Source organism: Adiantum capillus-veneris, chromosome 17 (assembly GCF_014529385.1).
Source record: "Adiantum capillus-veneris isolate H3 chromosome 17, ASM1452938v2, whole genome shotgun sequence".
Taxonomy (NCBI): Eukaryota; Viridiplantae; Streptophyta; class Polypodiopsida; order Polypodiales; family Pteridaceae; genus Adiantum; species Adiantum capillus-veneris.
The window spans coordinates 28630530-28656621 of NC_140947.1; the positions used below are offsets into that span (position 1 = coordinate 28630530).

A 26092-nucleotide genomic window follows, 5' to 3' on the forward strand; every position below is an offset into this window, starting at 1 on the left:
ACAGTTCACTTCAGGGGGTCAGTTGATCAAAGTTATATTCAATGAAGCAAAGTCTGGAGAAGCCAAATTTCCAACAGAGGAGCAGTTCCAATCAACCACAAGACAACTTGTCTTAGAAAACATGGGTATCCCTGTGGCACCCCTAGCCCACCTAGCGAATAGCCACTCAAGTCACTTATAGGGAAGGTCCATGTTGGAAATGGATGAGAATCAGATGGTAATTTCTTTTAGGCATGCATATGGTTTTGCCCATGTCCTAATGATGCAATATTGAGATAAATATGATTTTTGATAGGTGCTTGTGTATGACGATAGTTTCCTTAGAAGAGAAGGAGGCTCAAGGCAAGGACTTGTCATTGGAGTGCAAGGCAAGGATGCGGCATTGTCTCACTACATCGAGCTTTTTAACCACAAAAAGGTTTATAGAAACAATTCAAGTACTTGACACTATTGTACGCATATCAATAATAACCCATGAATGTTTTGATATTGTTTTGTAGATTATAATATACCACAAGGAATACTCCGAGGATAATGTAAGGTTCCCTTTGTTTGCAATGAAAGTTATTACAAGATTGTGTGGTGGGTATCCCTTGCCACTGAACGTAGAAAGGATAATCCTGATAGAAAAATAGTTTGCTCTACACGTTTTTGGCATCGGGTATGGGTGCCAAGCACTCATGGCCCCCTATTTCATGTCGTACACAGCTCATGCCCTGGCGGTAGGAGTCAAAGACCTAGAGATCTTGGATCCATACAACAAAAGGCTATTTTTAAGGGACAAAAGATGCTTGATGCCCACGGGGATGCTGCCATCAACAGAGGAAAGAGTTTGGCTAAGGGTCATGCACGTCGAAGAGATACACAGTGACGAAGAAGGGGGTGTAGTGAAGAGAATAAAAACAATGGGATCATGCCCATCTTCTCCCACTTTGAACTCGTGACTGCCGCCACCTCGCATGGCGCTCCTCCACATTTGAGTTTCCCCAAGCGCTTTGCTTCCTCTCTTTGTGGATGAGATGTAAAGAACGTGTAATTTTTGAACTCTTAAGAAGCTCCTTCTACCTTGCTCTATGTATAAGTTTTCTATAAGTCCATTGGTGTAACTCTAATAGGCTATTGGCTCTTTCTTTGCCTCCCCCGTGTTTGGTGTGCTTAAAGTAACCTGTTCTTGCCATGTAGTGGGTCTTTTCCATGCATTGTGTGGACCATATTGACAACGATCCGTATGTTTTGAAAAAATATGGACCATGGTTGAACAGTATGTGCTGCATTGGAATAAAAAATGGTGAGTAGAGTAGGAATTTATGGATCATATGTTGTTTGCATATGGAACATGCTAACTCACCATGTAGTGAGTGATATGTTGCCCCCACCATCCTGCCAGGTATGCCTTCTTCCAATCCAGCAAGGTTGCTTGAAATGATGTGAGCTTACCTTTGTCCCATGAATGCTGCTCAACATAGTGGAAGATTTTATCAAGTATTTTCCCACATTTTTTCCTTTTGATTTTGGATTGCCCCACCACCAGCATTGTCTTCAACCACTCTATGTAACTATTTCCATTTGTTGAATAGATTTCTCTTCTCCTCTCTATCGGACACTTTGAGGCTAAACCCAAGAAACCTTATGGCATTCACGCCACCTATCAACCCTTTCCTTGGTACCTTGTAACGACCTTGAGACATCTTAGGGTCCTCTTTAATTTTGACATTGCCTCCATGCAAACCAATTGTTGAGAGCACTTCCTCTAATGCTTTGATGACACTTTTTGACTCACTCACTGGTTTTAAGGTCCATGCAAAACATATGTACAAATAAAGCACATTTAATTTATTATGTAGAGTGCATGGAGTGTACAAATGTGAACTCTACATAGAGGAATATCAAGCACTAGCTGAAATGATTTATCTTGAAGATGTTTGTTGGGAGATCTACTCCATTGCACAATCTCAAGAGATTGTGCATTGGCCATGCAGTATAAACATGGATTTGCCATGATGCACCATGTGTTATGTTGTACATGCACTGAAGAGTCTTTAAGTCACCTGTCATGTGCCATTCAACTTTGTAGTCACCAAATCCTTCCACTGAAAGCACACCTCCGTTTCTTTGGTCACTAATGATAGAAGGAATCTGGGTTTGACTAAAAACCCAATGGAGGATTTCAAAATCTCCTTTATTGACTTGTATGTAAAAAAAAAGAACATAAAGCCAAGAACCATACATGCAATATTTTTGTTATTATAGATTGAACAAAGTATACCTCAAATGAACCTAGCATCAAAATATTATTTTTGAATTGCATGCTGAAATGTCGTGGGTCCTTTTTGGTTATTGATGGATCCAAAGCTTTGTTCATAAGGGTAATGGTGACTCTCTCTAGCTTTCTGTTCTTCAGGACCTCACACTCATCGAGCTTCAAAGAAAACTTGAGAACCCCATTGTACTCCTCTCGACTCATATCATAAGAAGTGAACTGGATACCTTTGCAATGCTTCAAGATCAACATGAGGTTTGTTATGCTCGTTATATTGTACCCCTTGCCTATGAATGTTGCTTCGATATGGAATGGTGATCCAACTTTCTCAAACACCTCATGGTTTACGTGTCGAGATGCAACCTTTACATGTGATGGATTTGGGAGCAATGATCCTCTTTGTAATTTATTTTGAGACTTTTAGCTAATGCTTTGAAGAGAGCCTTTTATCCCATCTACGAGATGCCACTCTCATCAAGTATTGCTTGCACTTCCATTGGCTCCAGTCGATTCTCCTTCATGAAGGAGGTAAGGAGCTTTCCTTTCAATTTATCAAATTTCTCTCGAGTTGTCATCTCTTCGACTGCATGTTTTGGAACTAGACAATTGTAATGCACTCCGGCATTGGAACCTACTCCAGCTTTGGAACCTATTCCGTTTGAGTTTGGATGTAGCAAAGTCTTGCAAAGAAAGCACCATGCGGCATGATCAATAATAAGAAAGTGTAAAGCATATATATGATACAAAAGAAAAATCAAACTTTGAGCCACTACCAATCTTTGTATTCTCTATGTTATATAGATTTTGTTTTCTTTTTCGACTCCAAGCACGGTGTCTTTCACACATAAACTTGTGATCTTCTTCTCAAGGTTGTGGATTGTCTCTCTGTTTAATGAAATCTTATGAGCACATACTTCATTAAGTTTATTCAACTGCATGTTCTCCATTGCTAGGATGTTTATTTGCTTCTCCGCATTCAATCCTTGATTTCCAAATGTTCAGTGTATCCCAGTAGCCCGTCCTTGCCATTGCATGTGAAATGTTAAAGGTTAGTGATATTAGAAAAGGAAGGTGGCACATTTGTTGTGGGATCCTTTGGATAAATAGACCCATCGGTCCACAAATCTAAATAATGTTCCTTGTATGTCCTTTTAAGTTCTTTATCCCGTTGGGATAAGAAAGACTCCTTCCTATACATCAACGTGAAGATGATGTGTGTTCTTTCTTTGGGTAAGAATTGAGGATGAAGGGGCTAAGGATTGCAAGTTCAAATTGATGTTTTCATTAAGAAAAAAAGTGTTATCCATTCCTATGACTAACGAAATATCTCAAATTTTGGCAGTGAAGGCTTGGAAGCTCTCGTTTGAAATCACTATAGTCCCATGTTTAGAGTTGATAGAGTTCCTGTAGCTTATGTTTTTAAAGGGAACACTTGTAAATTGGTGTTCCAAATCATTAGTCATACAGTTATTTAGATTTCTGACAAGAGAACAAAGGACAAGAAAAGAAGACGGTGGCTAACAATGAATGTCATTTTGGTTGTTTGTTGGTACAAAAAATCATCACCTAAAATATAATATCTAGCATTTTCATTTTCTCTCTCTAAGATGACTTGGAAATTCTTACAGGGCCCAAAAGTGAGTCCAAAGTTCTTTTAATGTGTATAATGCTCTCAAGTAGCGATTAAATCCTCAAACTCAGAGCCTTATCTAAGACTTTGTAGGCTGAGTTGACAATGGTGATGGATGTCACTGCCAAATCTCATCCAAGAAGCCACCCTCCTTGGGAATAAGGTAAATCAAACCCTCACTCATGGTGTCATGCATCTCACTAGTGTAAAAAATGTGATGGTAGGCGGTGCAAAGCTATGAGCCAAGCACCTCTCAGTACTCCAAGAAGAAGTTGGGAGTCAAACCATCCTCCCATGGCCAACTACCTTGGGGGAGTGCCTTGAGGGCCTCATGGAGCTCCTCTAGCTGGAAAGGCATCTCTAGTCTCTGATGCATCTCCGTAGCAGTAACTAGGCAAGGCATCTGTGCCCAAACCTGCTTTTTGCATGCATCCCCACGTTGTAGTTGTGGCTCAGTTGAAATCAACTCTCGATAAAAGTTGGTAGCAATTGCATGCATATCCTTAGGCTTTGAAGCAATTGACCCATCCGGTCTTCTCAACTGGCCAACAATAGTGCGTGCATGGCAAGGCCCCACTGTGCAGTTTCAGCCCTGGGGGTTGAGCTTGTGCTACGAGTTGAGATCTCCTATGAGGACAGGTCTTCACTAAGTGGTCCATCTATCTACAAATGAAGCACTGGTTTGGGATTCCGAAATAATCTACCTTCTGGTGTAGCCACCCACCACTCATTCTAGGTAAAAGGAGAACCTTTAAGAGAGTATGAGTGTCTCGTACTAGAACACATCTTGTAGGAATATCTCCCGATGTGGTAACAACTAAAGCTACCGTGCACAAGGTCTCCAAGATTGTTCCAATCTTGGAACTAATCCTTGAAACAAGTGGGAGATACTCTCTCCTCAGGCTGGGGAAGCAAATCAACATCGGTAGAACTACTTTCTCGACAAGAACATTGAAAGATGGGTCAAAACCATGGCACCACTGTCGGAAATGGGCCTTGGCTGCTCAGATAGCCAGTGGGCTTATCAAGATGAATTTGGCATCCATCTTGAGAGTCTCAAACTCAATCTAATAGTATCCTCACCCAAGAAGCTGTAAGGAGGTGGGCTTGCAGGAGGTTGCATACCTCACCTCGGCTGGATCGACTACCAATGATCTTGCAAATAATTGAGGTGTCCTAGAGGCACTCCACCTTCTTCCATGCATCCTTGGAGAAGTGGTATTTTGTATATTCTCAATCATGGTATTCTCCACACCAAATAGTTAACCAATACATTACCTTTTGTGCTCTCTAGTTCCAAGTTTTGAAGCCTTTCATCTGTTGAGGAGTAGGATTCTACTTGGACAACATTGGAGCATCTTCTAATTCACCTTCAATATATTCTCAATAACCTTTACCCATGAGGAAATTGGTCATTATGAACTTCCAAACATGGAAGTTTTTCTTGTTCAACTTCTCACTGAAAATAGGATTAATTCCATCATTCTTAGACATGTTTGTAGAAAATAAAAAATCTATACAAACCTTAATGAACCAAAAGTAGCATGTATTTGTCATAACTATTGAGAAATGATCGGTGAGATAATGACACTCGTACTAACCTCAACCTTATTCTTCCTTATTGTATTACAATAAGGAGTCTATTCGTGGTAATTTTTAGTCTACATGACTCTTTGTCTTCCCCTTCTTTACATCACAACATACACACTCCCATGTAGGCACTCACAAATGGTTTCAGAGCTTAGCAGGGTGGTGGCGGCATCAGCTTTGCAGGTACATGAGCTTATAGAGAAGCTAACCAATGGATTGGAACTTTAGAAAGCTTTATGACTCACATATAGCATTGAAATTTAACACAAGCTAAGCAATTGAACACCAAGGGCTCCGAAGAATTTGCACATCAAATACAGGGAAGGTAGAATCTAAATACAATAACGCAAGAGAAGGCTCTTAAGTAGCATAGAAAAGGTTGGCACACAGAAGAAGAAGGCAACATTGTTGTAGCTGCATGTTGACCTCTCATCTCTCTTAGACACACATGCACACACAAAGGCGGGCACACCGTTTCATTGCAGATGAGCCATTAGTAATCAATAAGGCACCCAACTCAAAGTGGCTAGTCTTGGAAAATTAAGCTGCAAAGAGAGTGCTGCGTTGAGCTAAAGAGAGCCACACACACATAGAGGGGCAACATGGGGCTACTTAGCCCGAACAGGTATTTCTCAAAGCTTGGATATAGCTCGGACATAGCTTAAAACTAGTTTGCTAGTGTAGTTATAGAATTTTGTATCCACATCACATGTGGTGATTTGGTTGAGGGATTTTGGACTCAATCAAGGAGTACTTTTCTACATTAACACTACAGTGGAATTTTGTATCCACACTGACATGTAGTGATTTGGTCGAGGGATTTTTGACTCAATTGAGGAGTACTTTTCTACATTGACACTACTGGTGGAGCTTCCTATATCTATAAGCTCAACAAGGAGTCATGTATCCGACCTCCACACATAGGTATACACTTAGCCACCATGCATGGGTGTATGCGAGGGCGTGCTTTTCTCTACATTTTTAAGAGAAATTTGTCAGCCATTAACGTTTATGGCCCATATATGCTTACTATGGTTTGAGAGAGTGAGTATTTGAGTATATGCAAAGCCATAGATTGGCTCATCATTGATTGCTTCTACAAGTGAGATGTTTTCATAGATATAGCTGGACATAGATTTATAGCTGGCTTGAGAGAGTGAGTATTTGAGCATATGCAAAGCCATAGATTGGCTTGTCAGATTGCTTCTACAGGTGAGATGTTTTCACAAATATAGTTGGACATAGATTTATAGAAATAGACTATGAGTACTTTTGGCAATCACAAAGATTTGTAGCATGTTTACACTTATATGGGATGCATTTAGGAAGGTGATTTCACTATTGCTTCTATGCTCTTTTGAGAGTTTTTTTTCCCATAGGGCGTTCAAATACTATTTTATGCTTGCATCTCATTGGCACTTGTTTATGCCCAGTTTATGCTATCATAGAACTATCTGATCCATTATGTATGTATGTTGAGTTATGGATATTGTCTTGTACATCGATTATAGAGCCATGTTGGCATTTATAGTAGTCTTGGTCATTTTTGAGAGTTGATCAATAGATGGTCATCTTTGAGCTTGACCATAGTCCTATTTGTTGAGCCTTTGGATGGTCGTGTGCTGAGGTTTTATTGAGTTGAAGATTTAAAAATTTTGAGATCCTTTCAGTGATATAGGTTGATGGAGTATTTGTTTTTACAAGCCCTCAACAAAGAGGACTAGGTGCTTTGGACACCGTGTTGGCAGTGTTTTGGTCATTTGTGATCTATGTTTGTTGTGCCTATTGTCATTTGACACTCATTATGTGTTTTTTATGCTTTTGACTACATTTTTACTCATTTGGGATTGAGATTTTGCTCATTTTACTAGGGAAAATCTACCAAAATGTCCCATCGCCATAATTTAGGTTTTCTCACCATAGACTTGATACGTGTAGTTATGGCTTCTAGTTCTTAGAAGGACATTTAAAACATCCAAAAATTTGATGGCACAAAAATTTCCATATAGAAAGAGCGGATTCAAAATGTTTTGATCCAAAAAGGTCGGTTGGAGCCATTGTTTAATTTCCAAGAGGGCGATATTTACACAAATGCCTAATTGAAATCACTTGATGCTAAAGCTAGATCCACTAATTTTTATTATCTTACAAAATCAATGTACATCATTATTATAGAATCAATGTTACTTCACTATTACAAAATCGATGTATGTCACTATTGTTGGTGAAGCTACTTCTAAAGCCTTATGGGATAAGTTATACAACATGTATGACAGCAAGAGTGCAAGTGATACGGTTTACTTAATAAAGAAGATATTTGAGCTTTGTATAAATGAAGGTAGCACTATTTTTAGACACTCAACCAATCCTTCAAAGGTTGTACAATCTCTATGGTTTGATCTCCCTATTGACTTGGTGTATGATGTTATGCACACATTATCATTGAATGTCTTAAGATGTAAATCTCTCACTTGATAGAGAATGCTTCATCGGGCCTCAAGAAGAAAATTGATAATATTGTGACAAAGGTTTCTAAGATGGTGCTATAGAAGGTGAATATGGTGCACTTTGAATGAACCTTTAGGAAACTTAAAAATTTTGAATACTTAATTTAGAAACAAATATAACTGACTAACCACCTAATTTGTGGATGCAATTGTTAATTGGAATCCATTACTGTAAAGAGATTGACTTGTGCGAACTTCATTTTGTATTTCATTGTGTGAGAGTACGCCATTCTATTCAATGTTTTAGAATCATGGGAGATTGTATGCATGCATTATAAGTGATATAACAAAATTGTCTAAATTTTGATATTTTGAATAGTACTGCTGTTTAATTCAATGTGTATGTACCTAGAATTTGTGACAAGTTAAACAATGATGATCCGATAAGTCCAAACCTTGGATTTTGGAATGCAGCATTTTGCTATACATTTTGATGCATTGATGACTGTATGTCCAAAAGCGATGATATAGGAGAATATCGTGGGTGCAAGTACCAGTGGAAGTTCAAGTTATGTTGAAGAGGAGTATGTGTAGCTTGATCCTTTCAATTATGATAATATTGAAGGAATATTAGATTCAAAAAATGTTCAGGGCAAAAGGCCTATAGAAAGGGAAAAAGCAAACATAGAAAATTTAGAATGAAGAAGGATATGGTCCAACAATTCAAGAAGAAGAAGGGGCTACAACATCATTTGAATGTGGTATGTCTACTATCCTCTCAAGTAGTTTGAGTACGTTATTAGTCTTAAGGGCTAGAAGGAGGTTGCAGTTTAACCCTCTAGGCATTAGACGCAAGAAATCATGAATTATGCTAAGAAATCCAAGAAATCCACCAAATCGAGCAAAACCATCAAATCAGCCAGCCAATCCTAAGAAATCCAAGAAAGCCACCAAATCGAGCAAAACCATCAAATTAGCCAGCCAATCCTACGGTTAAAAACAAGCAATCATGGTAAGAAATCTAGGAAACCCACCAAATCCAACAAATCAACAAGCCAAAATATTACGATTCAGATAGAAAAATATATAAGGGAAACCCAAGCAGGACCATGACTACCATGTGTCCCAACTCCAAACTAGATGGGCGGTTATTGGATACAATAGAATGTAATGGGATGCAATAATTGTCTCAATGTACTGCTACACAGGAAAGCAACGCTATGGAATGGTATAGCCAATTTGGTGTTGACCACTTTGCAAATTTTGATGACGTGAAGGATGCCTTCCTTTCTAGGTTCAGAAATGAAATGACACCAAAATGTCTTAAAGAAAGTCAAAAGCATGAAACCGGGGGATATGTTAGTAGAGGACTTTGCTCAACAATTTAGAGGAATGATAGAAAGACTACATGGGGCAAAAAAACCAACAATAGAGACTTTTCCAGTTGGAAAGAATTCAAAAAAAAAAAAGAGAATCTCACTTGATGTGAGCAGAGGCATCAAGCAAGGCGGACAGCAGATGAGAAAAGGATGCAAGGTGTCGAGTACGGGGTAAGGGCCATGCACACAAGAGATAGCTATTGCAAAAGGTGTCAGTCGAGAGTAGGAGTGAGCATGTTGGGGAGTTGAAAGGGGTTGCTTCTTTTTTTATATATGCGGAGCATTGCAAGCACCAAATGCATTGGATGAGGTGGTTACCACAGCATGATTAGTGTTATGAACCCGTCTATGCGAGATAGAATCTTGCTTGGGAGTTTTTGGCTATATCAAATCTTGGTTGGGAGGTTTTGGCGGGCACCCACACAAGGGTTGGTTCAGGAGTGGGACATAATATAAAAAGAGTCCACCTATTGGAATCAAGACGAGCCAATAGACAATGCGAATTTGGCTAATGGGTCACAAACATTAGTCACTACACTAGGGAGAGTAGAGAAGAGACTTGATCTAACAAGAAGAAAGAAGAAAGAGAGTTCTAAATCAGATTCAACTTTATAAATAGACATAGATGAGGATTTTGATTTGGATTTAGAATCGAAATCAGATAGTAATAAGTGGAGAAAGAGAAGCACAATTCACCTTCCTCTAGAGATAGAAGAAAGAGAAGTCCAAGAAGGTTGAGGGAGTGGAAGAGGGCTAGTTGTTGAAACAACTTAAGGACTTAGGATATCCTCCCACAAAGCCCAAGGATAATCTCTTCTATGATATTTGTGAAAGAGAGGACCATTCAACTTCCTTTTGTTGGTGTAATCCCAAGAATATAGGGAAGCCTAATCCTTTAAACAAAAGAGTAAGGAAGTAGCTCAAGACACAGGTGTTTCCTATCAATTAAAGCATGAGTAATTTCAGATATAATAGAATTATGCCAAGACCATCTTGGTAGTATCATGGATCTACATTTAATTCAACCCTGATTAAATACAACTACTACCCCAAGGAAGGCCACAAAGTAGGACATGACTGTGAGCTATGGTGCAAGCATAGAGAAGAAAGGGGAATGCCCGTAACCATATATAGTGGGCAAATCACGAGTCCAAATTTGAATCATGAATCATCCTCAAAACCATTCACTCAAAGTAATCTGGTATTTATAGATATGGATCAATCACTTGTAATGAAAACAGAATAGGTTATGAAGAAATGTAAAAGAAAAGAAAAAGATTTATTAACTGAGTCAGTAATGGGAGTCCAATGTGATTGCTCAAATTGTATAGTAATTGAAGAAATTGAGGTTCAAGATATCACAATTTTTTTATAGCTCTATCACAAGATCCAAGAAATAGAGTTTTATCCAATAGAAAGATCAACAAGAAATAGCAAAATCAATTGCTAGCAAATTGGAGGATTTGGCTCTAACTTTAAATGCAGTAGATTAGATACCATAATTTGGGTGGGATTTAGAAACATAGGTATCTATATAAGTGGTTCCTTAGTACATTGCCAGTCACTATGCTACATGCTCTTTGACTAGATTTACTCAGTTAGATCATGTGAGACCTAAATTTTATATGTAAGATAGGGGTATGATAATTTTCTGCATTGATTGTCATATAAACATAATAAGGGGGGTCATATTACCTAATATGAGTCGTATATAGGGGTTTTATCAAAGTTGTCCGGTCGCGCAGGTGGCATCTTGTTTTGTATATAGAGTGAATCCCCCGGGTATGGTAAGTTCTAAGTCGTAAATTTTAGTAACATTTTAAGTTGTTTTGCCCAAATATATATATATATATATCTTTTTGTAGAGATGGCCTTTTTTATGTTTAAAAAAGCCAAGTGTTAGTAATTAGTGTTACAAAATAATGGAATGCCTTTCAAAGACTAGCTTCCAAGTCACATGCAAGTTATATATATAATTTCATACTTGAGTATGTGCTAAATAAGAGCATAATTTTGGTCTTTCAAAGGTCTCCTCATGGAATTAGGACTATTCTAGTGTAGTTTAACAACTACAAATTACATTATATGTTGAAACCAAGAAGCTACGTATTTTCAGCTCCCTAACTCAATTAAACCTCGCTGCTTGAACTAGATCTTGAATTTTTTATTATGTAAAAACTCTTAAAAATCTTTACTCCTCCATAATAACATTGAAACCAAGGTTTTAGGTGCCCCAATTGTTTTTGTACCACGTACTTTCATGTGTTTAGTTGATCTACATGGAAAGTTTGATATTAGTTGAGGTTTTGAATGCTTATGTCTCAAGAGTTAAAATATCAAAGTTTTCTCTTATGCAATTTTGAATATTTGAAGTGATCCAATATTTGTTGCAGACCAAAGCCCTTCTACTTGCCATCTTGAGTCCTCAATGGAAAGGGTAAGGAATGTTTCATTTTCTAAAACTCACAAATAAATCAAAAACATATTTTCTTGTGTACAACGATATGCTTAAAATGGCCATACAAACATGTAGAACTTTCCATTATTCTATATGGTCTCAAGTGAATTTTTCTTCACATGAAATTTTCAATTATCTATAGCACAACTATGGAAAAGTCACGTAAAATTTTCTACAAGGTCGCTTTATTTTTTCTTGAGCTTATAAAGTTGATCTCTTCAAAGCATTAATTGCAGTCTTACGAGGCTCAATTTGATGAGTATAGTTCTTGACCATGTCAAGAGGGTTTTCTTAAATACACTATCTAATGCAAGTAGCATTTAATTTAATTTTTTATAAAAAGGACACTTAAGTGTCCTATTTTGGTACCAAACTAGTGTTAAATCCCGTCTTTGGTATTTCCTCCTCCTTGATTCGGATTTGGTAATACCCTGACTTAAGATCAATTTTTGTGAAGATAGAAGCTCCATGTAATCGATCAAGCAATTCATCAATCGTTGGTATTGCATGCTTATTTTTTACTGTTACCTGGTTCAATCCACGATAATCAATACAAAGACGTAGATACCATTCTTCTTTTGATTAAAGACAACAGGAGTACTCTATGGAGATACGATGGGCCAAATGAAGCCTTGTTCAAGAAGTTGAGTTAGTTGCTCCTTGAGTTCCGCAGATTCAGGTACCGACATTTTGTATGGTCTACGGGCATTTGGTTGAGCTCCTAGAGTAAGCTCCATTGCATGATCAACATCACGCTTGGGCAATAACTGTGAAAGTTCTTTGGGAAATACATCATCAAATTCTTTTATCCATTCAAGTTCAGGTGAATCTATTTTCTTCTCCTTAGGGTTAAGCTTTGCTGCATAAATCCTTTCATTCTTTCTATGACTCTTCATAAGTTGTAAAGTTCATTAACCTGAGCTTAGGCTTTCCCCGTTTCTCAGTAATTGTAACCCTAGAGTTTTGGTCATTTTTGAAAGTCAATGAAGCATCTTTACAATGTATGTGAGCATCATTGGCTTTAAGCCAATCCATTCTTAGGCGTCCATCATAGATTCCTATGGGTAAGACTCTGAAGTTTGCAAAAGTATTATGACCATCCAAAACAAAATTCAAGTTCCCCACTGAAGTAGAAGATCTAACCTTTCTACATGTAGCTAATTCTATTGTAAGGTCTGTATCAGGGTGTTCATGCAAAATGAGGTTTATGATGCACTTAGGAGATATTAAAGAATGTGTACTCTCTGAATAAATCAATAAGGTAAAATGGTTACCTTGATACTCATTGTGGTTGGAATTACTAAAAATTGTTCATTCACTCTCTGATGTTCGATTGCAGCATGAACATACGCGTTTGCCCGATTCCTTCACCTCTGGCCCCTTGAGCTCTGTTAACTTGAGGTCTTCCTTGAGGTCTTTGATTTCCTCCTCCTCCTGGACGAGATTGACGGTGAACATTTCCATTGTTGTTATGTTGACAGGCGGTCCATTACGGACAAAAGGTTGATTTCCTAGTCTAAACTTTCCTTAGTTTTGAGGTTATCTCTAGTTTTGGTTAAAGTTCTGCTAATTGAAGTTCCTTTGAATCGTCGATGGTCTAGGTCTAAAAATTTTAAAAATTTCAATTCAAATTGAAGTTTCTACGATCATAATTGTCCACCAATCCTGTGAAGCTTGAATTGTTAAATGAAAAATCCATGAATTGATGACCAGGATCAAGACAAGTGTAGCACAAATGATCCTGTATGGCCTTCATACGTAATAAGCTCTCTCTTCTTTGCTGTGGATTTCTAGACCTTTGTTCCTCCTCGGGATGAGTCCTTTTGATTTCATGAATAGGAGTAGTTTTTTATTTCCTCTTTTCGGTAGTAGGTAATTCTATTTCAATGGGTTTGCCTGCATCAAGGACATCTGCAAAATCGGTAAGACGAAGACTTTGGAGTCTAGTCTTCATAGGATTATGTAACCCTCACACGAATCGAGCTACCTTGACCTCTTGAGTTATCCCTGCTGGAGCATACTTGACAAGGGTTAAGAAATGTTGAAAGTATGATTCCATAACTCTAGTTCCTTGAGTACATTCAAGAAACTCATTTATACGGTCTGAGTGATAAACTTTGTTCTAATAGTTCTTCTTGAGTTGGGTTTTAAGGTAATCCCGAGTTGCAGCATTGGGATCAACATTTTTTTCTATGCAATGGTCTCTCCACCAATGCTTGGCTATTTTCTCTAGTTTGAATTTAGCGATAATAGCTTTGTTTACTGCAAACGAATGATGCAAATCAAAGTAGTCAGCCATGTGCTCAATCCAATCTTCAAGAACTTTGCTTACATCTTTGCCTTCCCCACTAAAATTTACAGGTTGAGACTTGCAAAGCATAGCATCGATGTCTCTATCAATGATGGTGTGTTGAAAAGTAGCAGCCGCATTCCCTCTAGGAGGCATGGTAACTTACTGCATCATATCAACCAAGGTCACATTTAGTACAATATTCTAATCCGCTCAAAGTCCTTTAAGCCAAATAGAATAGACAGTTGAGATAAGATGAGAGAGAAATAAGTCCTTTAAGCCAAATAGAATAGAAAGTTGAGATAGTATGAGAGAGAAATTGGAGAAAGAATAACGAACAAATTGATCCAGTTTCTATATCACAAAACTTTGGGGTTCCGAAAAGTCTACAAAGCGTCTTAAAGGTTTCTAATAAATTCTAATGGCTCTGACACCCCGGTAATATCCATTGTGACACCCTTCCACCAATGGAGTATAGTTGTTCCATTCCTTGAGTATATCGGACGGATGATCCCAATAATCCTTTTTGATCTTTGGTTGAAACATTTCTTTGTTGACGTGTGAGTCATATCATTGTTGAGTAAGGGATCTATTTGTTACAGGTACCCCCATTTTGGCATGAACAATTACCTTCTTTTATCCGAAGTAGTCATCGAAGTAAGCAGATTCTTTTGGAAACACATCCGGTGTGTCCCACCCATCTGAGCTGTGTATATTTGCACAATCTACAAGGCACTTGTAGGCATTGTATAAAACTTTTACATGGCGAGGATTGTGGACTAGTGACTTTCCAAAGAAGTCAAATAAAAACTTCCAAGGTACCAGGCTAAAGGAATGTTGATCGTTGTTTTGGCATTGACGGCCCCATACATTGAACATAACAATGTCGAAACATCTCATAGCCATAACTAAGGGAAGTATGTTTCTAACCATCCATGTTTCTTTTATCGGTCTTAGGGTAATTTCGTAAGCTTTCATGTACAATACTTGGTTAGTGATAACAATCTCCTTTCCCAACTTGAATTGTATCCACTCAATACTCACAATGAGTAAGGGTTTACGTTCACGTGGTCTAAAGTTGGGGTTCCCTGCAGCGTAATCGTACCAAGCTCGAAATGTACTAGGTACAATACAATCCGTGGACATTAACATTTTCTTCTCTTCCCCATTATGCGTGGTAGTGACAAGCCTTTGTACTTCCACTCCAGTTTAAAGATGTTCCTCCACCATAAGGCGGGAGAGTATATCGGCCCATATCCCTCGAGGCAAGATGTCAGTCATCTACATACACACCCCATCACTCAAGTTACTTAGAATGATAAAAACAAGATTCAAACTCAACTATTATATCCTCAAAACAATATGTGTTATATCAAAATCAAATGTTTATAACCGTAGAAGACCAAAAAGATACATAGTGTCTCTAGGGAGGTACATAATACAAAAGGGTCCTATGAATCAATTCTTGGTTCCTACAACCGAGGTTCTACCCCTATATTTGTTCACATCTCAAGTTTCAAAGTTTAAAACTTCAACTTGTGCATTGAAATTCATGTCTTCCTTTTCGTACCATTCCTCTCCTCGTGATACATCCGTGGGTGGTAATCCATTAAAGCAGTTTACATGAGCATGTCCTTTATTTACATCATCTGTGTAGAAATATATACTCGAGTTCACTACCATTGGTTGTGCCTGGGCAAAGTCACTAATGCACTTGGGCTTCTCGTAGTCATCAAAGGTAATGGTAACATTGTGAGGATTGTATTTGACAATAGGCCCATAGACTCTATTGAACCAATCATGGGGTACATAATAGAATTGGTTTCCGCCATTTAACTTCTTCCATACTTTGATTATGATCTTTTCACAAAAACCGTATCTTCGGTTTAGCATGAGGTCCTTCTTACTAAGTATGAGTTCTCGACTCGGTATGTCCAAAAGAGAACATAGGTTAAGGTAAAAAACATATCCCTTTACTTTGTTGTCGCCTTCTTGGATATTTTCCTTGACCCAAAGCTGTGGATTGGTCTTAAACCTATTAGGCACTTGTGTTCGATGTTCAGGTTGAGCTTCCATATATAATTTCCATGCTACATAAGTTTTCGGTAGTACAAGGTAGTCTCTAGTCCCCTTTGAAGCTCGAACCACTTCAATTTCTCAATGATAACTGAATCCAACCACAATAATTGGAAAAGACCCTTTGTGCAAAATCACTTGGGAGTTCATCTAGACAATTAAGAAGATCCGTCTAAAAACAAGACAAGGAGAGAGAAAACTTAGTACACATGTGAACCAAACTAAGTCTATGCTTCTTTTATTCATCAAAATCTAATTTTTATGATATAATTACAATATTAGGGTGTCTCGGATCTAAATCTCTAAATATTCTTCTAACTCTCATGGCAGGGTATTCTCTCAGATCTCCCACGTAACAACGTGGTCTGTAGTTATCCTCTAGTTTTTCTTTTCCTATGACAGTTGCAAAAGCTTCAAACTTCTTAGCAACTTTAACAATCCTTCACATTTGGAAGCGCATCGCAAAGTAGTAGAACATGTCTTCTAGGCCTAACCATATTTTGAGTTGAAGTAGCCTAAGGTAGGCAAACCACACTCTTGGATTGTCGTCAATGTAGATAAAGAATTGACGGAAGGGTTCTTGGTGACAAGTAAGGTAACTATGATCAACACTCATCCAACAAGTTGTGCTTCCTGGCATGCCAAAGACTTCGGTCTAGATTTCTAAGTAAAAGAGTTCCCTTTCATCCCTGGACAACCGTGTCGCCATATTGTTGAATACTATGGCCAAAACCTCATTCCCCTGGCTAAAGCATTCAAACGTCACTCTGGGAGCCATTTGGTACTACAAAACAAACATTCAAAGAAATTACAACGCCGTGGTTGAACACTCCAACCCCTTTATTATAACTCAAAATAAACACTTCCACTCAAGAAGACAAGTCAAACAGGTACCACCAACCAATGTCACTTATAGATGCACCATAAATACAATATCCTTTTCCCAAACAGCATCCATGAATGCGCGCATGATGCATAACTAATCTGACTAGTATCAGGCTTTAGGCTATTCCCATAACCTTAAGCATTGGCTCTGATACCAAGTGAGAGATATCCCTCCCCAAGGATCTATGCACAAAATATATAATTTACACCTTTATACAATTTTTAATATACATAAGAGTTGCAGAAGCGTTTGCATCGAGGAGCAGTTCTCAGCGCCCGACCAAGCATGGAGTTCAGGCCATGAGCCGGACTGCATCCAGAGGTACCTAGCGACTAGTCCTACCCCTGAATGGGTGTTATGAATGAAAGCGTACTCAAGAAAAATATAACATTGTGGAGGGTGAATATATGTGTACACCGCATTGCGGGAAGAGAGAGAGAGAGAGAGAGAGAGAGAGAGAGAGAGAGAGAGAGAGAGAGAGAGAGAGAGAGAGAGAGAATATAGTGGGGGGTGAAATAGAATGCACAGAGACGTGAGAGAATGACAACAGAGAATATTTAAATGCCCCTCTAAATGAAACAGACAATCATGCAATGATAAAATTTGGGTATACCATAATATCAAAAAAATTATGACAAACTAACTAGCAGAGCACCGGACCCTGTGTAGGGATAGACTGGTCTACCCATCCACATCCGCTCTACTATGGACAGAGAGAATTTCACTTCGTCGAGAGTGAACCAAAACACCTCCAACATACTCGAGCCAGACATAAGCTGAGGCCGCTTCGCCTCTCTCCATGAACTCGAGCTCTGAAAGGATCCCAAGTACCAGTAGGTGGTAGGGTATCAACACCAACCATACCAGTTTAGGTGCCATGTCCCTTCGATGCCTAGCATCGGGAGTTTAGGCAAAGCCAAGGTAAAATTCCCGATGTGTTAGCCGTATGGATCATTCAACCCCCGACGCACTAATCATGTAGATGAGCCTAACAAGAAGTAGAAGACCTAGGCAACACCCTCGGATCCAGCAAAGCCCCAGGTCAACGACCCTTAAGTCTAAGGCTAAGAAATGTAGGTGATTCTAGTCTTGTAGCGATGTTGCCATGAGAAACATAATATGTGAGTCCAATCCCAATAGCACTTTCCATATGCACAAACAATCTTTTCCAAGCAGTTAGACTGTACAGGGTCTCTACCCTTACACGTCTACCATAGACCATCCAGATCACTTCATGATCTAATCCCAAGACCATAAACCATCATCCAATCACTTCACATGGGTGAGCACTCCACCCAACTTGGGTGAGGCACAACCAATCCTGTATAACCACTTTATAACATAATATGATTGCAAAAATTTCGGTAGCATTTCGACAGCATAACCATATCCAGAAAAAAAACCAAGAGCCACACCGGCTTCCACCATAAAATCATAACCATAATCCATGAGGGAATCTCAGCGCTTAACCACAAATCATATTCACAATAAACCAACTTCCACACTTGGAGTTTGACATATCTCCTGCAGTCAATCGGAGTCCACACATATATGACCCTTAAGGCATGAGTTTCTTATGCATAAAAAGAGTCTGATCAGCAACTAATCATGATATAAAAATCCAATTTTTCCAACCATGCAAAGTTGATGCATCACATTTGCACTTCACCTCTCTAGCACATAGAGTTAGTTTTGACCTAGACAAGTGGAAAGCAATCATAAGTATGCACATGAGGCATCCACATAAATCCATAAGGTTCCATAGACCATATGATAACATTCCATCACTATAAACATGATGCAAAACAGCTCCGACCTTCAAGTCAACCATAACTTCACACATATGCAAAAAACAACTTTTTGACATTTTTTGGAGCATGCATAACATGCAAATGAAATCATTTGACCTCAAAACAATGCATCAAGCTCAGCTCTATAATATAGACTAGCACTCTCTCACATCATTTTATCCATATGATACTTACACAACAAACGATAACCCCAAAAGAAAGCCACTTTAATCATATTTGCCTATGCGGTTCGGGTTGTCTAATTATATATCCTCACATAAGTTTATGGGCATCTAATAAAATCAACTCACCAAAACAAACCATATATCATACATAAATAGCTCGGTTAACTCACGACGTCATATGGCACTCCCCTTCGTAGCACCCCTACACGCGTAGGTAAAACCGGTTATGGAACGATTAATAACTCGCATTCTCGAGGTGATAAAATTAAATACCTAAAGCTCTCACAAAAGGGAAAAGAGGGACACATGTCAGAAGGCTATCACTTATGCTCCTTAAATCCTATTGGCTAAGCCTGGAGAGGTCCAATGGGGTGGTAGCATGAGCAAATAGCAAGAGGGGTCGACCAAGAGAGAGAGGGGGCTGAAGTTCTCAAGGCATTATTGCATACACACTCACACTAACTCATGCGTGAAGCAAGAAAACTCTCTCTCTCTCTCCTTCTCAAGCTTTAATGGAAAGCTTATCACCTACTCCAAGCTTGTGAGAAGGGAGGCCTACACCAACAACTCTTGGCTTTGTGATGCAGATCCAACCAAGAGCCAAGCTTCAATGCATGCTCACCTCCTCTACCATGCTAATTACTAAGCTATGCTATGCTAATATGAGTGACTATGTGAGGAGATGTATATCTTTCTCGTAAGACTACTCCTCCTTCCTCTCAATCTACTCTCATACCCCACTAGCTCTCACCATCTTCAAAGGTATGTGAGGTCTTGGGTCTGAGACCGTGAGGGAATTGATGTTGTGTTTAATAAGTGTTTTGCTTAGTGCTTGAAGTTTTCATCTTCATTGCACTAGCTAGTACTGAAGGAACACAAAGAATTGTATTGTAAAATGTCTCTCTTGATGGGAGAAACCATAATACAAAGCCTTTTGGAGGGGGGACCGGCTCCATGTAAATCCGGTCCTCAACTGTTGTCAATAGCTTAATTTCTCTCTCTTTTAAAATATTATTCATGCTATCTAACTAGGTGTTATGCTTTTTGTTGCTTTCTCCACCCAAGCACTCTTGTTATTCTCATTAGGAATCTATTCTAATGAAATGCTCACTATGTTCATGCTATTTTCCGCTACACACAAGTTACTAGGCCATTAAATGTTACAGTTGGTACACAACAGCTTCTTGGTAGCATGTGCACCTTGTGACCATCCATTGGAGAGTCAAGATCATTGTTTGTGGGACTGCCCCTTTTGGTAGAGTAGGTTTGGCTTCGGGTTCTTCAGCTGATGCTAGCCCTCTCCACAACTCGACAATACACTTGGGGTGTTGCAGCCTGGTCCACTCTCACGGGCCTTGTTCTCGATTTTGAGTTGGCTTCCACTAGCAAAATGATAGTGATTGAGGGGGGTTGACCTACACTTCGGCATGCCAACAGAGCTCATCCCCCATGAGTGGTGCAGTGATAGAGAGTGGTGTTGGAGGCTCGTTTGCAGCCTGACACTGGTTCATATGGCGGGCCCGTTGCTTTTTCATCTTCAAGGCTTGCCCTATCCCACCGGCAGAGGCTGTTCGCTCGTGACATTTGGCTGGAGCTGGTTCATACACTCAAGGGCAAGTTTGAGAAACTTCAAGGCAGCTCCGAGCGCATGCGAGAGCGCCGAGAGGCTTTCATGTGATTCAATGCATCCAAGTCCACATACCATACATTATCACCGTGTTTAGATACATTTGTAGACATAGTGTTGACCATATACTACATAACAAGCAATCTCTCTGGCTCATCCATACCTCTGCTAGTACTTACTAAGTTGTTTTGCTACCTTCTTTGTGGACAAACGCACCAAAGTGGTCTTGACTGGCAACATCCCCATCCATTATTTTGCACATTATTTATGGCAAAGTTTTCACAACCTTTTCAATTCCCCTACCTCAAAAGTTTCCTCTACCGTGTATGTTCTACCTTTAATTTTCAAATATACGATAATTTCCTTGATTCCGATTTCCATGACCTTGGCCTACACCACATCCTCTACCTCTACCTTTTTTGTTATTGTAGTCTTCTTGCACTGCATGATCAAAAACTAAACTATTGCGTAAAATTGAGAGAACCATTCATGATTGCAAAAAGAACTACTATTGCGTTGATTTGATAATGGAATATAGATACATATTTTATAGGCTTGTAGCCGTTGATTTGTGCGCTTAATTGGAAAGCTTCAACCCTTTAATTTCAGGAAACTAGCCCTAAGTTTACTGGTGACATTACATACTATTATTATTGTATGAGCCTTGAGTATGCATATTTTAGGATGTCTCACAATTAGACACATGTATTAGGCATAATTTTATTGCTCGCCCAGTACATGCATTTTCTATTTACTACTATTAGTGTATGAGCCTTGAGTATGCATTTTAGGATATCTCACAATTAGATACATGCATTAGGCATAATTTTAAAATTTTATTGCTCACCTAGTGCACATGCATTTTTTATTCTTAATACATCGACTTCAGCGACCAAATAAAAAGTTGAAGGCACTTTTTTCCCACTGGGTTTTCCCTTTTACCTCACACTTTTTTTTCAAGTCTTTAACAAAGGAGAGTCTCACAATAAGACAACTCATGGATGAGTCATGAAAGGGTGTTGCATGTCCCAATACTTCCAAGGCATAACTCAGTTTAGATTGGGAATTGTCCCTTACAAAAATACCTCTTCGCTAGTGGGTTCATCCCTCATTAGTCTCTTTAACATCCATTGCTTCATCAAGCCAGAAAGGATTTTAAAAATCTCAAAAAGTAGAGACGATTTCATTAGGAAGTAATTTGAGTTTCAACACATTTGCAACTACCACTACCATGGAGCCAAAACATTGGGTTTTTAAAGCCAAAGTAACTTCCCATGTTATCCTCTTCAAGTTGAAGGTCTTGCCATACTTCAAATTGAATGTCTTGCAAATAATAATATTTCCTTCCAAATAATAACTTAGTCATCCATCCACACTATGTATTTGAATATACAAAATGGGCATAAATAGGGTCATTTTTAAAAATCAAAATGTCTTGACCCAAACTTTGCTACAATATCAAATGCAAATGGCAATGCAACACAATTCAAGCTATACGCTTTCTTCTCTCTTTTATTATCCCTCTCAAGCAACCACCTTACAATTTCCTACATGTTTCCCTGTGCTTTACCATTTCATCTTTGACACCCTCTACAAGAAGTGTCTAGGCATTGGCACTCTTCAAATATAGGGGATTTTTATGGAGATAAGTGCACACATGTCATTTAGGTTTTTGGTCAACCCTGGTAAAAATAGCCAAAGCTTGGTCAACCCCATTAAAAGAAGATAAGGATGGTTAAATTTATGTTCCAAGGCCTAGTATGGCTGTTTGGAGTCTAAATCCATCACTTTGATCCCTATAAGACCTATCTATAAAGTATTTAAAGATTGTTGTGGGAAGATCACAGACTGAGTTGAATTGTTCTATGAATGCTTTGGGAAGGTTCACGACCTAGCCATGTACAAGGTCAAAGTGAGCTGCTAGTGAGTGAGATAGCAAGATAAGTGGCCATCACTCTTGGTAGGTAGACCAAGACGGTGACGTCCAGTTGTAGTATCACTAGCGGTGATCCTCGTGCCCCCTATATCGTGCCAATAATAAATGTAGGAAAGAAGTCATCCAGGTGTACCATGTTCACAACACTCCCCCTCAAATTCAACACCATCCCTTGTACTCTAAGCATAGCTCGAAATTCCCTCTAAGTCTCTATCCCCAAAGCCTTCTCAAAGATGTGTGCAACCTCCTCATCTGTCCTCACGCACTTGCAAGCCAAGAACCTATCTTTGATGAAGTGATTGTCACCTCTCATCCTCAAGTGGAATACTAGGCTCTACACCAATTGTATGCTACTAAGGTTGTTGATGTAGATGACAACCGGCCTTTGAGCTTGTATGCCCACCTCTCCAAGTAGCATCCCCATCCATGCTACCTCACATGCTCCACTGTCGCACCTTTGTACTCAACCTCTGTACTTAAAGCAACCTTGGGTTTCTTCTTGTTGCTGCATGTGATAACAACACTCCCAAGTGAGAATAAGCACCCACTAGTAGATCTTCAATCACATGGACTACCAACCTAATTTGTATCTGTGTATCATAGAGTTGCACATCTACACCATCCTCATAAAAGAGTTCATGATTCATGCACATAGCGCAATGTGCATCTCACTGCATTCAAATGTGGCTTTTGGGGAAGATGCAAATGTTGATATATTAAGCTCAATTCATGGTACGCTTGGATGACTTCTCACCTACATTGTCACTAGCATGAGATAACGAACATGGAGATCCTCGTGAGTGGTACTACAATTGGACTTCCCCAACATGGTCTATCTACCAAGAGTAATGGTTCATTATCTTGCTAGCTCCTCACATTCCTTGGAGAAATCAAGGTATTCCGAGGCAGAGGAACTAGATTTTCTTTGTCATCCTTATTCGTAACTTGCTCCCATAGTTCATCGGCCATCTTGGCATCTAACTATGGAATCTCTTTCTTTGCTGATTTTAGCTCCTTTCGGAATTTGAATCCACGCTTGAAAGGTTTCCTACTACTTTGGCATTGACAGTTGACCATGAGTCCCTAGATGATGTCGTGTCCTTGTGATCCCCTCAAGTATAGGGTCCTTGGGAACTCTATTTTGACTTGAGTAGTCCTTGTTTGTTGGGTGTCATCACTATCTTGGATTTTTCCTTGGTCAAGCTTTAATTTTGTATTTTTGTTAAGACTCTTCTACCATGAATGGTATGACGACTTATCCACCATATCCATTGATACCAACACACATAGCCTTCCCACGTATGGGAAGTGAGACTTGGACAAGGTTACGGGGTATGGATTTCATAGAGGAAGTGAAGGGATACCTCGTTACGCTTGGATGACTTCTCACGTACATATCACTGGCACGAGATAAACGGACATGGAGATGCTCTTGAGTGGTACTACAATTGGACTTCACCACCATGGTCTACCTACCAAGAGGAATGGTTCATTATCTTGCTAGCTCACTCACATTCCTTGGAGAAATCAAGGTATTCCAAGGCAGAGGAACTAGATTGTCTTTGTCATCCTTCTTCGTAACTTGCTCCCATAGTTCATCGATCATCTTGGCATCTAAGTATGGAATCTCTTTCTTTGCTCATTTTAGCTCCTATTGGTATTTGAATCCACGCTTGAAAGGTTTCCTACTACTTTGTCATTGGCAGTCGACCATGAATCTTTAGATGATGTTGTGTCCTTGTGATCCCCTCAACTATAGGGTCTTGACTCCTTGGGAACTCTTTTTTGACTTGAGTAGTGCTTGTTTGTTGGGTGTCATCACTATCTTGGATTTCTCCTTGGTCAAGCTTTAATTTTGTCTTTTTGTTAAGACTCTTCTACCATGAATGGTACAACGACTTATCCACCATAGCCATTGATACCAACACAAATAGCAGGCTTCCCGCGTATGGGAAGTGAGGCTTGGACAAGGTTAAGGGGTATGGCTTTCATATGGGGATACCTCGTTACAAATATACTATGGAGAAAAATTAAGCATCCCACAAGAACTTATTTCCTATAATAGAAGCTAAGATGTGTGTGTGTGTGTGAAGGCTGACATCAAATCAATGCTCGATTCGAGGCGCGGAGGGGCGGGAGAAAGAAAAGGCCGAGTGCAATCCCACCTACAAAATTTAGATTTACAGCTAATTTCAAACTTTGAAGGTGAATGAGGAAACCTACAAAATTTAGTGTAAAAACCTTCAATATATGTCTCAAATTTAGGTTTTCCCAGTTTTGGAAAAAATATATATTTTTTGAGCACTGCATCAAATGAAAAGGAAAAGGGAGTTGAACAAAAAGGGGATGTAAGCTTGTTGAGCTAAATGCATGGAACATTGGGATTTACATAGATTGAGTCCACTGAGATCAAGAAGCCAAGAGTGTGAGGGGCTGGCTGGGTCAAGGTCCACTCGTTGGGGGCAGGCAGGTGAGTGCAATGGGTGCAGTGCAAGACCACCGCCATGTTGATTTGGGGGCCTTACTCAAAGCCTCCTGCTGGGTAAAGCCTTTCTGAACATGTCCACACATAAGAAGACACTCCTCTCATGCCTTACACCCACAAACTCACTTGTCACATACAGCATCCCAGGCCTTTTTCAAGTGGAGGCATTCGTGTAGGTGAGTTGCGCCAATAAAAGCTCTTGTTCTCGCCTCACGGTTGCTAGAGATTCGTACTCTGTAATCAATCTCTGTAAAAACAGTCAATTCTTTTATATGTCGAAAACATTTTCGCATCGTCAGCACTGAAAAGGTGGCGATTCAAAATCTCCAGAAGGGACTAGTCATTTAGAGCAATCAACAGCTGTGCAACTGACAAGATATTCAAAAGGCACATTCCTGTGAAATTGGTGTCTTTTACCGTTAGAATTTCAGGTTTAGGGTTTAGGGTTTAGGATTCAGTCCCCATAAAGCATTTAATTCACTCATGATTGAAATTATACCACTTCTAACTCTATGTAAAGGACAATGTAAATGCAAGGACCTATTTACACATCTATGTAAAGGACAATGTAAAAGCGAGGACCTGTTTACTTATCTATGCTAAGCCCCTGAATACATGTACATGTGCCATGCATGCTGTGCAAGGATTAAGATCAGGGTCAAGACTTCAGGTCGAGCAACATGATAGATTCTTGAAGACAAAAGAGGAGAGAGAAAAAAAGGAATGCCAGTAAACAGAGAGTGCTGCTACAAATAAAGGCAGGCTCGGCGCACACCAGCAGCAGAGTGCACAAAGGCTGCACAGCAACTCCGCAACATACTCATGATGGGCTTCGCCATGGCAGAGCTAGGGCTCCAACATCTCTCTCTCTCTCTCTCTCTCTCTCTCTCTCTCTCTCTCTCTCTCTCTAACAACAAAAAAAGAGGCTGATTTCTGTTACTTGAAAACCCCTCAGAATGCCCAAATAGTGCTGATTCTGAGGGCAAGTATATCACTGAGTACAAAGTGTGCCCGAAGGCAACAATCTAGAAACTGTAAAAACTGAATACAACA

General features: G+C 39.3%; 1 protein-coding gene across 1 annotated transcript in view; it reads right to left on the minus strand.

Annotated features, from left to right (window-relative positions):
- Positions 1-24764: 24764 nt before the first annotated feature.
- LOC147436982 (uncharacterized) overlaps positions 24765-26092 on the minus strand; it is a 66321-nt gene continuing 64993 nt past the window's right edge. The window contains exon 3 of the mRNA XM_086485808.1: positions 24765-25286. Within this exon, the coding sequence (XP_086341934.1) occupies positions 25194-25286 (93 nt within the window). The 3' untranslated portion in view covers positions 24765-25193. The remainder of the gene's footprint in view (positions 25287-26092) is intronic.